General features: G+C 36.4%; 1 protein-coding gene across 3 annotated transcripts in view; it reads left to right on the top strand.

Moving 5' to 3' along the window:
* The window catches only part of CCDC91 (coiled-coil domain containing 91), a 232,734-nt gene extending 217,905 nt beyond the window's left edge, over window positions 1-14,829 (top strand). For all 3 annotated transcript variants that reach the window (XM_081127169.1, XM_081127171.1, XM_081127170.1), the window contains one exon: window positions 13,767-14,829. In XM_081127169.1, coding sequence (XP_080983295.1) covers window positions 13,767-13,877 — 111 coding nt within the window. In that variant the 3' untranslated portion in view covers window positions 13,878-14,829. The remainder of the gene's footprint in view (window positions 1-13,766) is intronic.
* Window positions 14,830-15,565: the final 736 nt, after the last annotated feature.

The following is a 15,565-nucleotide window of genomic DNA, read 5'->3' as shown; positions in this document are numbered from 1 at the left end:
AAAAGTGTTCGTTACTGGCTGCATTCACTACCTTGATGAATTGGGTCCTCAGGTGCTCTGCATCAGAGAAAGAGCGATGTCTTGGGCCTGTGTTGCTACTATATATGGTATTTCAGGGACATCTCAATTGCACTGTGCATTTATGGATAATTTTTTTTTTAATGTGTCTTTATTGATTTCAGAGAGAGGAAGGGAGAGAGAGAGAGAGAGAGGTAGAAACACATCAATGAGAGAGTCATTGATCGGCTGCCTCCTGCACGCCCCCTACTGGGGATTGAGCCCACATCCCGGGCATGTGCCCTGACCGGGAATGGAACCGTGACCTCCTGGTTCATAGGTCAGTGCTCAACCACTGAGCCATGCTGGCTGGGCAGGAGTGTGGGTTTTTGAATCAGATTTCCTGGATTAAAACTGTTATACTAGATATGTAAACAGGAAAGTACTTTAAACCTCTTTGGGCCACACTTTGTTCATTTGTAAAATAGAGATAAAAATAGTGCCTAAATAACCCTGGCTGAGTATCTCGGTTAGAGCGTTGCCCCGATACACCAAGGTTGTGGGTTCGATCTCTAGTCAGGGCACATACAAGAAGCAGTCAATGAATGCATAAATAAGTGGAACGGCAAATCGATGTTTGTTTTTCTCTCCCTCTCTAAAGTCAATAAATTAAAAAAATAGTAATAACGCCTACTTCACATATCATTGTTATGAGAGTTAAATGGGTTAGCACATGTAAAGTGCTCACAGTTCACTTTCAGTGTTAGCTTTCAGTGCTATTATTTTATTTTTGAGATGAGTTTTCCTATCTCGAGCAGAATGTTTTGGTTCTAACCTCTCTGCATTGCAGTATTTATTAGTTTAAATACGTCTTTTTTGAGAAGTGATTTGTGGCAACTTAAAGTATACGTGTTGTTAAAAATCATGGTGAGTGGAAAATTAGCATCATATTATGAGTGTGAGACTGGTGGAGATGCAATATAAATACAGGGTGTCCCAAAGAAATGTATATACACTTTCACAGCTAATAGCTGTTAAATGAAAATGAGATACATTTTAATAAGCTCTACCTTTATAATTATTCAAAGTGTGTGCATACATTTTTTTGGGACACCCTGTATATACATACCATAAAGTCCTGTCTGCTTATTAAAGTTAATCTGAAAGTCAGCTTGGAGTTTCCCGGGTATAAAAACTGCCATCGTATTTTATACATAATATTCATAATTTTTAATTGATCAAGAACTTTCTATTTCTTTCGAGACTCATAAGCTAACTTGTTTGGTTAGGCAAAATTCTTTGCTACAGTTTTTAATCCATCCCAATCATATGGAGTTTTTTAAGCATTTTTTTCGTTTTTAATTTTGCTAGTTTGTGAATGCAAATGCTCTATGTAGCAGAGAAAAGAAAAAAAAAGAAAGTACTTGCCAGCATACATACTCATATGTACTCATACATTCCTGTGATCAGCATAACTTGATCATTGTGATTATTTTATTTGTATCCTTTACCATTCTTATACTCTTAAGCTATTATAGGAAAATGTATTCCACTAGTTTTTGTTTTTCAGCCAAATTAAAATTTTCAACTCGCCTGAAATTTTTTTTGTCTCCTTCACTTAACATTTTGAGCTTTTTCTCATCTTTTTGAGCTTATACTTTAAAAAGTAAATTTTTGTACCTTTATCACTAGGATTTATATTTGCCTCCTAGTAACAGAAACTAGAAATAGCAATGGCATAAGCAAGTCCAAAGGTAAGCAGTTTAGGAGTGATGTCTGTCTGACTTTTAAGGAGCCTCTTGTAGATCCTACCCAATAATTTCCATTCACATCTCTTGAGCTGCCCCTAGCTGGAAGGGAGTCTTAGGAAAGGTGGCTTGAGGATGTTCACACTGTTCCTAGAACTAAGCTGGAATTCTATTGGTAAGAAAGAAATGAAGGATGGATATTGGGGAGAGAACTCTAGGGCTTTGCCATAATCCCTGACTTCTTATGTCCCTGTTTGGTAGGTGTTTAATGTTAATTATTTTTTAGCCTCTTCTGTTTGAGCAGGTGCTATTTCCATTTTTAGCTAATAATAGCCATAGTTAGCTTTCTTAATTGAAAGCACACCTCCTTTACTTGTTTACAAGGAGGAGGAGGGTTAGGATTTTCTTACATTCCTGATCCAGCTGGGAGGCAGCAATGGATTTTAAGAGGGCCGACAGGGTGTTTTCCCACTTGGTTCCCTCAGTAGGATAAATCTGTTTTAAAATGTGCCAGACAGATGGTATTTTTTATATATATATATATAAGGCTTCAATGATCAGGCACACACCATAAAATCCTGAATGGCGAGGAGGAGCAACCGGGAAATTTATTTATGAGAGGGAAAAGGGTAGTCACACTAACTTTCACTTGAGTAAATGGAGCGTTGTCGCATTGGTTCAGTTTTGGGCCCCGAGGATTTCCTACTGGGAATCAGGCGCAGCTCACACTGTGAACTAGTCAGTTCTAGCAGCAGTGGAGGTATGAAGAGCACACAAAGGTGTCTAAGCGTCAGGGGTACCGCAGGGTAAGATCCGCACCAAGCATTGCCTTTGTGAATATTTCCCCTTCTTCCATGTGAACCTTAGAGGAATTAGCCTATTGCTTTCATATACAACCACTGACAATGTATTTAACATGCCAGTTTTTCTTTAAATGCTTCTGTTGCATTTCAGGGAACCATTTGCATGTTAATATAACAGAAACTTTCCTGAACCTACTGTTTAGGAAGAGAAGATGTTTCAATGACTATATCTACGGTCCTTTTGGCATTTTGACAGGTTTTTGTACTAGTGTGTGCGATGCAAGAAACCCCTGCATATTTATGGCAAAACAGATGTGCCAAGGCCCCCAGGCAGAACTGACGTTCTTATCTAAGGAGGCAGTGTAGTAGTGTGGTTTGGTGAATAGGTTTGGAGTCATGCACACTGGGATTTGAATCCTGGCCCTGCCACTTGGGCAAGTTGTAACGTCTCCAAGTCTCAGTGGCATCATTCATAGAATTTCGAGAGAATAAAAATGAGATAACGCATAGTAAATGTTTCCCAATGATGCCCTGCCCTTATGTAATTTCCTCCCCTTGAGTTTGGGCTGGACTGAGTGACACTGGGTTACTAAAAGGTGGCTTCTGTGTTGGGTGCTCTCGTTTTCTTGGTGTGCTCGTGCTCACTCTCACTCTTGGATTGCTTGCTTTGGGTGAAGTCAGCTGCCATATTATTAGGCAGCCTTGTCGAGAGGCTCACATGAGCTCTGTTGGAAGTGGATGTCTTTTCTTTTTTTTTAATTTTATTTTTGTTTAAAATATTATAGATGTCCCTTTTTCTCCCCACTGACCCATTCCACCCCATGCCTTCCCCCTCCCCAGTCCCTCTCCTCACCATTGTCTGTGTCCTTGGGTTGTGCATATATGCATATAAATTCTTTGGTTACTCTCTCCCCCTCCACCCACCCGCCCTCCTCCATCCCTCTGACATTCGTCAGTCTCATCTATGCTTCCATGTCATTGAATCTATTCTGTTCATCAGTTTATTAAGTTCTTTAGATTCCACATGTAAGTGAGATCATGTGATGTTTGTCTTTCTCTGCCTGGCTTATTTCACTTAGCATAATTTTCTCCAGGTCCATCCATACTGTCCCAAAGGGTACGAGATCCTTCTTCTTTACAGCTGCATAGTATTCCATGGTGTGAATGTCCCACAGCTTTTTTATGGAAGTGGATGTCTTGAAGGCCTGTTGACAACCACTGAGTGAGCCTGGAAGCAGATTCTTTCCCAGCTGAACTTTGAGTTGACTACAGCCCAGCCAACACCTTAATTGCAACCCCTCAGGAAAGACCATGAGCCATAGGCACTCAATTAAACAGCACTGTTTCCTGACCCACAAACACTGAGATGATAAATATTTTTTGTTTTTTGTTTTAAACCACTAGGTTTGTTTCACAGTAATAGATAACTAATACAACACATAAGGAGGTTCGCCTATGCTTAGGAGGTAGCAAACATGATCAATCAAGAATTAGTAACATTATTCTCAAAACAAAAAACATCAGACTTAATCCAGCATGACGGGATTATTCAGCATGCTCTGTAAATCACTTTCAGTATATATGTGCAGAGCTCAAGAATAAGCCTTGTGGACAGTCCCTTGCCTGTTTTTGTAATTGAAACTTATATGGAAAAATATATTAGTCATTTGAGAATTTTAAGATAGCACAGGAAGACAAGAACCCAAGAGGTCATGCAATTCTTTCTTCTACTCCAAAATAAGATAGTATTTATATTGCTGAAGGTCAAAACCAAAGGTGAGATAGATAGTAATTTGTGTCCATTCCTTAGATGGACACAAAAGAATTGCTAAAATCTTTAAAAGTCAAATTGATAAAAATACAACAGCTTGTGTTTATTATTTGAACAGTCTGTTACTTAATGTTTGTTTGGGATCTTTATGTTCATTTAATTTGCAAAAGGCCATCCTACATATTGCAATATTTGCACTAAACAAGATCTTGAAAAATAACATACAAAAAGGTTGATCGTGGTTTGGGAGCATGTAACAAATTGTATTAAGAACTTTATATGTAATGTCATATTAAAATCAGTTAGTCCCCCTTGCCACAATCAGTGCATCTTATATTTGAGATAAATACTTTACTTGCGATTGAACTCTAGAAAGTAGGATGTGGAATGTACTAATAGGTACAGAGTACTAAAGTAGGATTTCTGTGCAACTGCTATACAATTTCATCTGCCTTTACTTTTTTTCTAAAAACTCCCTCAATCTAAAGCTTACTTTTTTTAAAGTGTTTTGGAAAGTTTTAGAGTTTGGGGGGAAATTGTCTGAATTAAGAGTAAAGCAGTTGTTACCAGAACTCTTTTCAAATTCATTAAACTTCACATATGGTAGCTTATACTAGAGAGACTAGTGCCTGCTATCAGGCAAGTAGAAGTAAAATCTTCACTCACTACTGCAGTGAATCTTTGCCTGGCCAACTGCTGTTGCTTAACTTGTAATATCGAGTAAGACTGTATTCCAAGGTGCTGTGCCTGCATTTTGGAGTCTGGAATACATATTGCTTTATTATGCCCAGATAATTTAGTTAAGAGCAAAAAATGCATGTACCCGTTTCCCAGTGGATTCTATGGTAGTTTGGAATAAAATGGCAGAACTGCCCAAATATGTAGAATATATTTTAGATGACTCAAAAGCAGAGAGTTTACTTACATCTTAAAACAAAAAACAAGACCAAAAAAACACGGTTTTTAAGTTGTGGCCAATAGGGCTTAAGACTATGCCCGTGTTTCATTTTCTCCAAGAGCATCTGTAATTCATCTTGTGCATGCTTCAAAGTTGCACAACTTCTTTATATGTTGACATTTTTAAACTATATAGTCAGATAGACTTGAAATATACTTTTAAGTTGAAAAATATTCTCAAAGAGAACAGAATATGTGAACTGTGGAATGAACGTCTTCATGGGATGTGAATGATGGCCTATAAATATTTCAATAAAGAGGTTAGGCCTGTATTTTCTGAAGTTCAAGGTTGAGGCAACTGGCATTACATTAGTTCAAACCACAGCCCTACCTATACTGAGTCTTTTAGTTGGAGTCATTCTAAACGTGTATTTCATGTAACACTATTATCCTGAAGTTGGTTCAAAGTCTCTTTCAGCATGATTTACAATTATGGCATATTTATATTCCCAGTGAGGGGATTTCATGTCTAAACTTCAGTTTTATATACAATGTATCCCTCTTGCAATCAAATTTACTTATCTGAAAATATAAAGAAAAGACTATTTTAAAAGAGAAACTCTTTATGATAGTATACCAATAATAAAATAGATACTCTAGAACCTCTGTTAATGCAGCCAGTAATGTTACAGAGAAGTCTAAATTTTCTGAGGCTGGAATGATGAGAAGCAGAATTTGAGGATACAGGAGAAAAGTAAAGATGATGGTATTTAGAGAGAAAATGTGTAAATATCACAATAAAAATAATCACCCCTCAAGAATGACTTGCTCTTCCTCATGTCCATCAGCCCTTAACATGGTGATTTCACACAGTGAACCAGGCAGTCACAATTATGTTTGTAGATTAAGTTTTAATATTGATCATAATCCACTTGCTTCGTCTACAGCAAGAGTAAGGGTAGTCATATATCATCTCACCCAGAATAATTTTAGCGCCTTTCTGGTCGTAGTGCTGGTACTCCAGGGATATCTTATCTTTTTCCATTGTCAAAAACTTAGTGAGGCCATAATACATAGTAGGGTTTCTTAAGCAAAGATGAACTCAGGTTAATACATTTAAATACATTTTAAAGAAGTGTATATTTCTTCAATTAGGAGGATATACAGGGCTTGTGAAATTGGCCTCTTACCCACTCAGAGCATCCGCTGTCCACAACTGTAAAATGTAGGTGTTAGACTAAGCAGTTTCCAAATCCCTTACATTAAAATGTCATGCTTACTTACTTAAAGGGAAACCTAGTCAGTGTAGTCTCTCCCAATATTCACAGTTTGTTTTGAGCCTGGAGGAGGTCTCAAGAGAAGTTGATTTGCAGGGCATTTTCCAAAGTATGCTTTATACACATGCACACACATGATTCCCCGGTTTAAAATCTGACAGACATCACCTCTTCCATACAGCCATTTTGGCAAATTCACAGTGCTTCTTAGCACAAAAGCTCTGAGAAATTCTGTGGAAAAGAAACCTGGTAATCCTGCATTTCCCAAACTTACTTGACTAAAAAACCATTTATTCATTTATTTTAAACAAAACACTTTCTACATAGAAATGGTATTTTGTATATTGTGGGAAACACTAGCCTGGTATATAAGGACCTCAGCAATCTGGAAAAATCATTGTTAGTCATTTCCCAGGGTCGCTGTAACAAATACCACAAGCTGGATGGCTTAAAACAACAAAAAATTATTCTCTTACAGTTGTAGAGGTTAGAAGTCCAAAATCCAGGTGTTGGCAGGGCTGTGTTCTCTCTGAGGGCTCTAGGGCACATCTGTTCCATGCCTCTCTCCAGCTTCTGGTGTTGCTGGCAATTCTATTTGCATTCCTCAGTTTACAGACACATCACTCCAATCTCTGCCTCCTCCTTCACATGGTGGTCTTCCCTGTATCTATTTCTGGGTCTCTTTTTATGAGACCACCAGTGATTGGATTTAGAGGCCACCCTAATGCATATGATGAACTCATCTTAAATTACATCTTCATTATATCTACAAAGACCCCATTTCCAAATAAGGTCACATTTATAAGTTTGGAGGTTAGAACTTGAATATATCCTTATGGGGGACACAAGTCAAACATTACAATAATTACCTGTCAAACCTCATATCCTATGTTCCTTTGCCAGATCACGTGTTAGAGTTCCCCAGTGCTTAGTCTCCTGACCTTTTCTCTTTTATGTACATTCATTTCCTAGGTTATCTCAAAGATGCCTCCTATATGCAGATGATTTCCAAATTTGTATCTCTAACCCTGATTTCTTCCCTGAACTGCAGGCTCTTATAATCCAATATCTCTGACATATTTAATAGGATTAGGCTAACAAATCAGGTTCAGAACAAAGCTAATTTTCCTCTGACCAACTCTAGCTCCACTTCATCAAATCTCAGTAAGTGGCACCATCATTCTAAGAAGCACCTTCATTTCTCTTTTCATCCACACTTCTAATTCATCAGCAACTTAAGCTGGTCCTATCTCAAAATATGTCCCACATCTGACCTGCTGTTAGGCTCCACTGCCAGCAGTTTGGTTAACGTTAACATCTTTCCCAGACCAAAATTCTTCTCACTGGGTGTTCTTCCACTCTTATGCCCCTGCAATCTGCTGTTTCCAGTAACAAGTGTGATAGTTTTCAAACACACGGTCATACTCTTGCTGAAAATTCTTTCCATGACCTGTACGCTCTCATGCTCTGGCCACCATCTGCTTCTCTGATGCTTTCTCCTATCAGTTCCCTCCTTGCTCATTTTTATTGCCAGTGCTCAGCCAAACCAAGTGACCCACATTTTGGACTTTTCTCTTGCAGTTTCATGTGCCTTGAAATTCTCTTTCCTGATGTTTTTGCATGGTTCCTTTCCTCCTTCATTTCATTCAGGTCTCTGCGTTACCACCTTCTCCAGCGGTCTTTAATCCTCCTGTCCAACAGAGAGCCCCTTGGTCTCTGTCAAATCCTTCACCCTACTTTGTTATTTTAATTGTATCGATCTATATTAATTTGTCTCCTCAAACTAAAATATAAATTACAGAAAAGCAAAGAATTGTCTTATTCACCACTGCATTTCTAGTGCCTAAAGCAGTGCCTGGCACATAGGAGATACTAAATAAATACTGAGTAAATGGGTAAATGAAAGGATGTATGATCTTCTTAGCAGACGTCCTCCACTAGACTTAGCCTCCTTCCTCAAGGTCTCTGCCTTTGCTCTTGCTAATCTGCTTTCCTAGAATTTCTTCCACATGTTGCTCCTCTTTGTCTAAGGAAATGCTCTTGGTACTCTAAGAGCCTGTTCAGGTTTCACTTTCGTGAGGTTTCCTCTGCTGTCCTCTCCTACCACAATCTCCCCTCACTCTCTGATCCTCCATTGGACTCAGTCATTACTGTACACGTCAGCACCTAATTGTTCTTTAGTTATTGCATGTGTCTCTCCAAAAATATTGTAAACCTCTTAAGGACGTTATTATATACTTTTTTTTTTTTTTTTGCCCAGGCCTCAGAGCAATAATGCAGAAATAGTGGCAGTCTTAACTTTGTTACTATCAACTGATTCACTAATTGACTGTCTTAATCTCAAACGTGTAAATGAAACAATAGCTTGAGTGTATTTGTTTGTGGTAGGATGTATAATAAACTCATAAAAAGAGAGACATTCATATCCAGTAATATAAATAAGAGACTTAAGAGACTTAATAAGTAAGAGACTGAAGAACTATTTCATTTCTTATCAAAAAGTAAACACTCCTTACCCAATGGGATGATGCTCACTGGAAAATTTGCCGAAGTAATTACAGGTCCATATCATTACCTTGACCTTTCTTCAATGCCCATGAAAGAGCTTGTTAGTGCATCCATGAAACATAGTATTACTAAACTGATAACATTTGTTTATGAGTGACTTTCTATCAGTGGATTTGCGAATATTCATTCTAGCTTTTTTGAAAAATTAGATCACTTTTTAATCGTAAGTTTAAAATTTCAGGAGGGTAGGTTGTAAAAGTAACACTGATAAAGGTAAACCTAATATTTTCACATCTCTTGGTATACCTTGTTGGTAGAAGCCCAAAAGATACTGAAATCACATTTAGTACTATATATGTGCGTGTGTGTGTGTGTGTGTGTAGCTATATATATATGTATATATATAGCTATATATATAAGGTGTCCCCCCAAAAAATGTATACACACTTTAACAGCTGATAGCTCAATTTTGCAAATGAAATGTATTTTAGTACACACTGCCTTTATAATTATTCAAAGTGTTATATACATCTTTGGGGACACCTTATATATAACATATAAGATATAGATATATAACATATAAGATATGTGTTCTTAACAGTCCCATTAAAATAATTCATTTGTAATTGGTTTTGAATTTTGCTCTTTAGATCCATATAAATTCAACACCCATCATACTGTGTTTTGGTGACGAGAGAATAAAAGCAAAGATCTAGAGATGTTTTGTTTTTCCTGTTCTTTTGCTGTGTCATGAAATACTAGTGGAAAGGTAAACCTAATATTGGGAATTATTGGGAAGTCATGTGCTCTTTTTCCCTCCTAAGCTTATAAATATTAGCTTTGCACAAATAGTATGCGTCCAAACTTTTCAGCAGGATACCAGCCAACTGAACAGATGATAAAGCGGGGAAAGATTTATAAAGCTCCAGTGTCTGTTTGAGAGACTTCAGAATTCCCAGTTTTTTTCAGGTGTCTGAAAGAGCTGGACAGCACCTGAAGCAACAGGAAATAGAAGAGAAAACAAAGCAGTTAGAGCTACACTGTGAAGAAGAGGCTATAAACCCGTGCCCAGAAATGTTTGCCACCGCAGCTCTGGCTGTAATCCTGCCAGCGTGAAGTCACAGAATACAAATCTTTGACTCATTTTGAAATGAAGTGCAGAACTAAGCCCCACTTTCCAAGGGGCAAAAATAGTTGAATATTTTGCCAAAATTCTTCTTGCTTCAATAAAAGATAATAAGGTCATGCCTAATAAAACAGAAACTGCTGAAATTTAGTCATTCGCCAAGAGCATCAGTTTGATGTACTTGTTTCAGAGAGAGGAATTCACCATTTAAGAGAAAGGCCTCAAGTGTTCCCCTCACAGACATGATCTTCGGTACCATGTCCAGGAAGGACCCCACAAATTGGAAGCTCAGTACTGTGACGGCCCAATTTGTCTTACTCCTCAGAGTGTCAGTGTCACCTTACTGCTTCTTAAAGTGTTGAGTTCCTCTATTGTATGGATTCTTGCCGTCAGACATTTCTGGGGAGGCGTGGTGAAAGAAGTGAGGTGAGCCTTGCAGCTGCCAAAACCAGTATGTCCATCATCTTATAGTTACTAATTCCAGGGTGACTCCTAACACAGGCAAGAGAAAAGCGCTTGGTATGTTTCAGTAAAAATCTGTTAAACTTCTTGTGCTTATACATATCTTTGCTTTTTTAAATTACAGATTCATTCTGAATGCATAAATCCAGATGATTATTGCTACTTAGCAACAATCACAGTTGAATGCTAGGTGCACATAGTGAGTTTGGGCTCTATACTCTCTAAGGAGAAACTTTGCCTTTATGTGGCATCCATACATTCTAAGGTAGTAAGTCAGAATTGTTTTTAATGAAACTCCTGAGTTTTCTAGGGGCTTCTGAAAGACTTTGAATTATTACCTAACATACATGAGTCATGAAACGTAATAGTAAAACAGACACCCATGAAGCCACCTTCAAAATCAATCTGTGTATCTCATCCTGCCTGACCCCACCCCACAAATAAAACTCCAGGTACTGCTGTCCTCAGTTTTGATGGCTTAATTTCCCTGCCTTAGAAATGATAGGCTATTGATGTAACTCAAAGGAGTATGCTTTTGAACTTTGCTTGGTTTTTGTGCTTTTATTACAAGTATTCACTAATTTATATTCACCTGAAATAGGCAATAGTATGGTTGTTAATGTGATATACTAAGACTTATTAAAAAGTTATAGGAATTGAGACAGCATTATATTTCCATAGGAATAGGTGAGTTGTCTATGGGAACAGAATAGGGATCCCAAAGACAGATTCATGCATATATGGAAACCTGATTTACTATAGAGGCAACATTGCAGGCGACACATTCTTTGGCTCAAGCAATTTCTACAAGATATGCTAGCGCAAGTATACAGAGGTCTTTGTGGAAGGATGTTTTTTACAGCATTGACCATAATAGCAAAAGATTAGGAACAATCCAAAAGTCTATTAATAGAATAACTTAAAAATAAGTAATAAAATAGGCATTATATATTAAGTTATAAATTTATAATGAACAACCGTGCAACCATTTAAAAGAACAAAACAGGGCAAAGTGTTCCTCTTATACATCGTAGATGAGACTGATAAATTGGTGTCTTTCTCTGGAAAACCATTTGGTAATACCTATCGCAATTTAAAGTATGCAAATCTTATGACCTAGAAATCCCATGTATTAGAATCTGTTCAAGAGAAATGCTTGAACATCTTCTGAAGGGAGTGCTCTCAGGCTGTAAGTTTCTTTGGTGCTTTAAAAAAAAGACAAAATTGCAATAAACATGTATGTCGGTGGGAGTATGGCTAAAAATATCATGGAATACAGTCTAGCAATTTCTTAAAAATGAGATAGGGAAAATTTCCAGTAATGACAGAACTAACTGATTGTATGATCCTTCCATAGTTATGATTATAAGGTCTGGACCAAGTGTTTAAAAAAAAACAGTCTTTAAATGCATGGAAGCATTCAAAAGTAGACAGAACCCACTGGCATGGACTGCAAGTGGGTGTTGTTGGTACAGTCTTTTCTATTATTTGAATTTGGACCAAGTGCAAAATAATTTTTAAAACTGCAGATATTTAGATTTCAATCTGTTTTACATATATTAAAACTTTAAAAAATTCAACTTTAATCCCAACATATCTTTTAGATTAGGCTGAACATGTTTCACTTTAGGGATTAAAAGCTCATTTATCATTTTTTAGTAGCTCTATTAGGTTTAAATATTTGTTGACTGATTTAATCTCGGCAAACATTTTATGAGTGTCTAACATGTGCCAGGCCCTCTTCTGGATGCTGGAATACGCTAGTCAGCAAGACAGGCATCTGCTCACCTGGGGTTTATAATGCAGTGAACTGTTTTGTTTAATAGAGACTTATAAGCAGAAGGTACATATTCCCCAAATGGTATCATTCGAGAGGAGAAGAAAAAATGAGGAAAAGGGATAAGCAGAAATCATATTTCTGTACATATATTAAAATCCCAAACTATTAGAATTTAAAGGAATCTTAGTAGTGTTCAATGTTTTCACATGAGCATTTTGCTAAATATAATACTTTTTTATTATTAGGATACTTCAAAATTTTAATCTTCCAGTTTTTCAGTCATTTTGAGTATCAGTGGATTATAGAAGTATAATTTAATACAGAATTCTTGTTTGGATTTGTCTTTTTATCTTTTATGTTGGTGGGAATTTGTATGAAGAATAATGTCAGCTTTTACATAAATATCACAGGTATATATTGTGAAATGGAATTTATTTGGCTTTCTTTTGAGTCCCTTCATTGTTCTGTAACTATAGGCAGTGTTGTCACTCGTTATTTTTACACCATGGGCAAATTTTTTAGGGCAAAATTAGAAACTTTTCTTTTTTTCCCCAATATATATATCTTTATTGATTTCAAAGAGAGGAAGGGGGAGGGAGATAGAAACATCAACGATGAGAGAGTCGTCATTGATCAGCTGCCTCCTGCACGCCCCTGAATCAAGCCCGCAACCCGGGCATGTGCCGTGACAGGGAAATTGAACCCCTAGGTCGATGCTCAACCGCTGAGCCACCCCAGACCAGGCTAGAAACTTTTCTTGATGTATTTAATAATCCTTATCATTCTGAAAGTTTTTTATTATATATGACTCACTATTAAACTTCTTGTTTACTATATTAATTTGTTATTGAAACTTTTTTTAAATCTCTAACTCAGCAGGAAGACCAAGTCAAATAAGTTTCTACAATTTCAAATATTTCTTAAAGTACACCTTTTCCAAGAACTTTCTCTAATTCAGAAAATTGTTTATCTCCTCCCTTATCCTTTGTCCCACTAAACCCTATGCATGATGTAATTATGCTGTTTTTCTGTACTGTATAATTCTTTTGTTTTTTGCATCTGTTCTATCTATATGATCTTTGTGGATATTTGATCTGTATATTCATTAAGAACTGGCATTTCACACTATTTTATGTATTTTTAAATCACTGATCAAATTTATGATATTTCTCCAATAACTGAATAATAACATCAGTTATGAAATTGAAACGATTATCATCTCGTCTTAGATAGCCCAGAAATAGTGACTACCTTGTCTCTGAGTTTAAAGCACTATTTGCTTTTCTAAATCATCATCTGAAAAGGTTTTTCAAGTGGGCTTCAGTGACATAATATTCTTTATCCCTCAACTAAGTGTATTTTTTCTGTTTCTCTCTTTAAAAAACAAAAATCTACAGCTTGATCAAGTCATCCGCCAAAGAAGCCTGTCCAGTTTGGAACTGTTCCTCTCCTGCGCCCAGAAACAGTTAAGTGCTTTGATAGCTACGGAACCAGTTGACGTTGAATAAAGAGAACGTGACAAGCTAACCTACACTGGCAATGGATAAATCACTAGACCTCTCAAATACATGCTGTGAATTACAAAGATGCTTTTGTTTTCTTTCCAAACCTTGGATAACTGATTTCCACTTCAATGATAAACCAAAACAATATTTAGAACCATCAAGAAATCTAATTTATTTTCTTTTGTTTTCTCCTTTACGTTTACTATTATTTTAGTAGTAGTAGTAGCAGCAGCAGCAGCAACAAAGTATGTTGTGACTCAAAAACCATTGAAAATTGCCACATTACCAAAAGTTAATTAGGAAAACTGCATAGCCTCTGGTAGCCTGTCATATTGTATTTGGCAGAAGTAGTAAATATCTTTACTTATTGCTTGACAGTGACTCTTGATAAGATTCTAGAACGTAATCATGCTTTTATTTGATTTTGAGGATAAAAATGGTATGGATTTCAACATCTCCTTCTGATATTACCACACTTCTTTTCTGTAGTGGCATTTGTTTTCCTTGGTAACAATTGAAAACACTAAAGGTTATTATATTAATTCAACTTTGATCTGATATACCACTTAAAGGGGTATGTGTGTGCTATATGTTTATTTCCTGTTTCTGTTCTTCAGAGTCACTATGAATCAATAAAGTCATTTTTAAATGAATCATGCCATGAACTTAATCTCTAGAAAGGGAATGCAGCTTAACAACTTATATGAAGTCAGGTTCACATAAGAGATAAATTCTTTCCCAGAATTTCAGAATGTACTTAATTCATGATTAAGTACATTCAGAATGTACTTAATTGCAGTGTGCTTCAATGCAAAATCACGAGTTTTTTTAACATTAAAACTTAATGTCATTAAAATTATGCAAACATTTTGTCTTGTTTTTGAAATGCTTCTACTTTCATGGGCTTTGTACTTTTCTGGGGTTTATCAGTGTAATAAAAAGTTTCAAAAACTTATTTGGTTATTTTTTTAATCCTTTCTTTTTGAAGTTAATTCTTTCTTCCTTTATAAAAAAATTTTCTTTTTCAAACTTACATATTCATGGATGATAATGATGTTTTTAACATATGCCCTAAATGTTTACAATTTACTAAGAATCTTTAAATGTAAATAACTAATTTTCTCTTACAAATTGAAGTTAGAAATTAAGGCATGCAGGCCACTGACTTGAAGTGCAACACAGAAAAAAAAGGGAGGAGGGCTTTTAATTTTGGAAAAAGCCAGTAACCCAATGTTATGGTCATATTTAAAATCACTTGACTCTTTGTCATCAAATTTTAAAATGATAGGCTATTTTACAACTTAACTCAGATATGATTCATATGAAAAGGAAACATTGACGGTCACAAGTGAAGCTCTCCAGAGACTCAGATCCAGAGATAATGGAGACATCAAGAGAACATAATAGTCTACACCTCTCTTCCATCCCTTCCACCACAGAAAGATTGTTTAATTCTTCCATTTACGGTTCCAAGTTCGCTGTTGACATAGACTAATTGTTGTCTGAAGGAATTTGGAACAAATTAATACCAATCAGCCTCTGAGTATCTGCAGAACACCCACCATGCACAATAACAGACACTTGGATTGCTGTGGTGCTATTTTTCCCACAGAGCTGCCCTTAAAGATAACTGAGAATAATCATCTAGGCTTAGAATTGTTTGAATACATTAATCATTCCAAACCGAATTA

This window comes from Miniopterus schreibersii (genome assembly GCF_964146895.1).
Source record: "Miniopterus schreibersii genome assembly, chromosome: 2".
Classification (NCBI taxonomy): Eukaryota; Metazoa; Chordata; class Mammalia; order Chiroptera; family Miniopteridae; genus Miniopterus; species Miniopterus schreibersii.
This window is presented reverse-complemented; position numbering and strand designations above follow the sequence as displayed.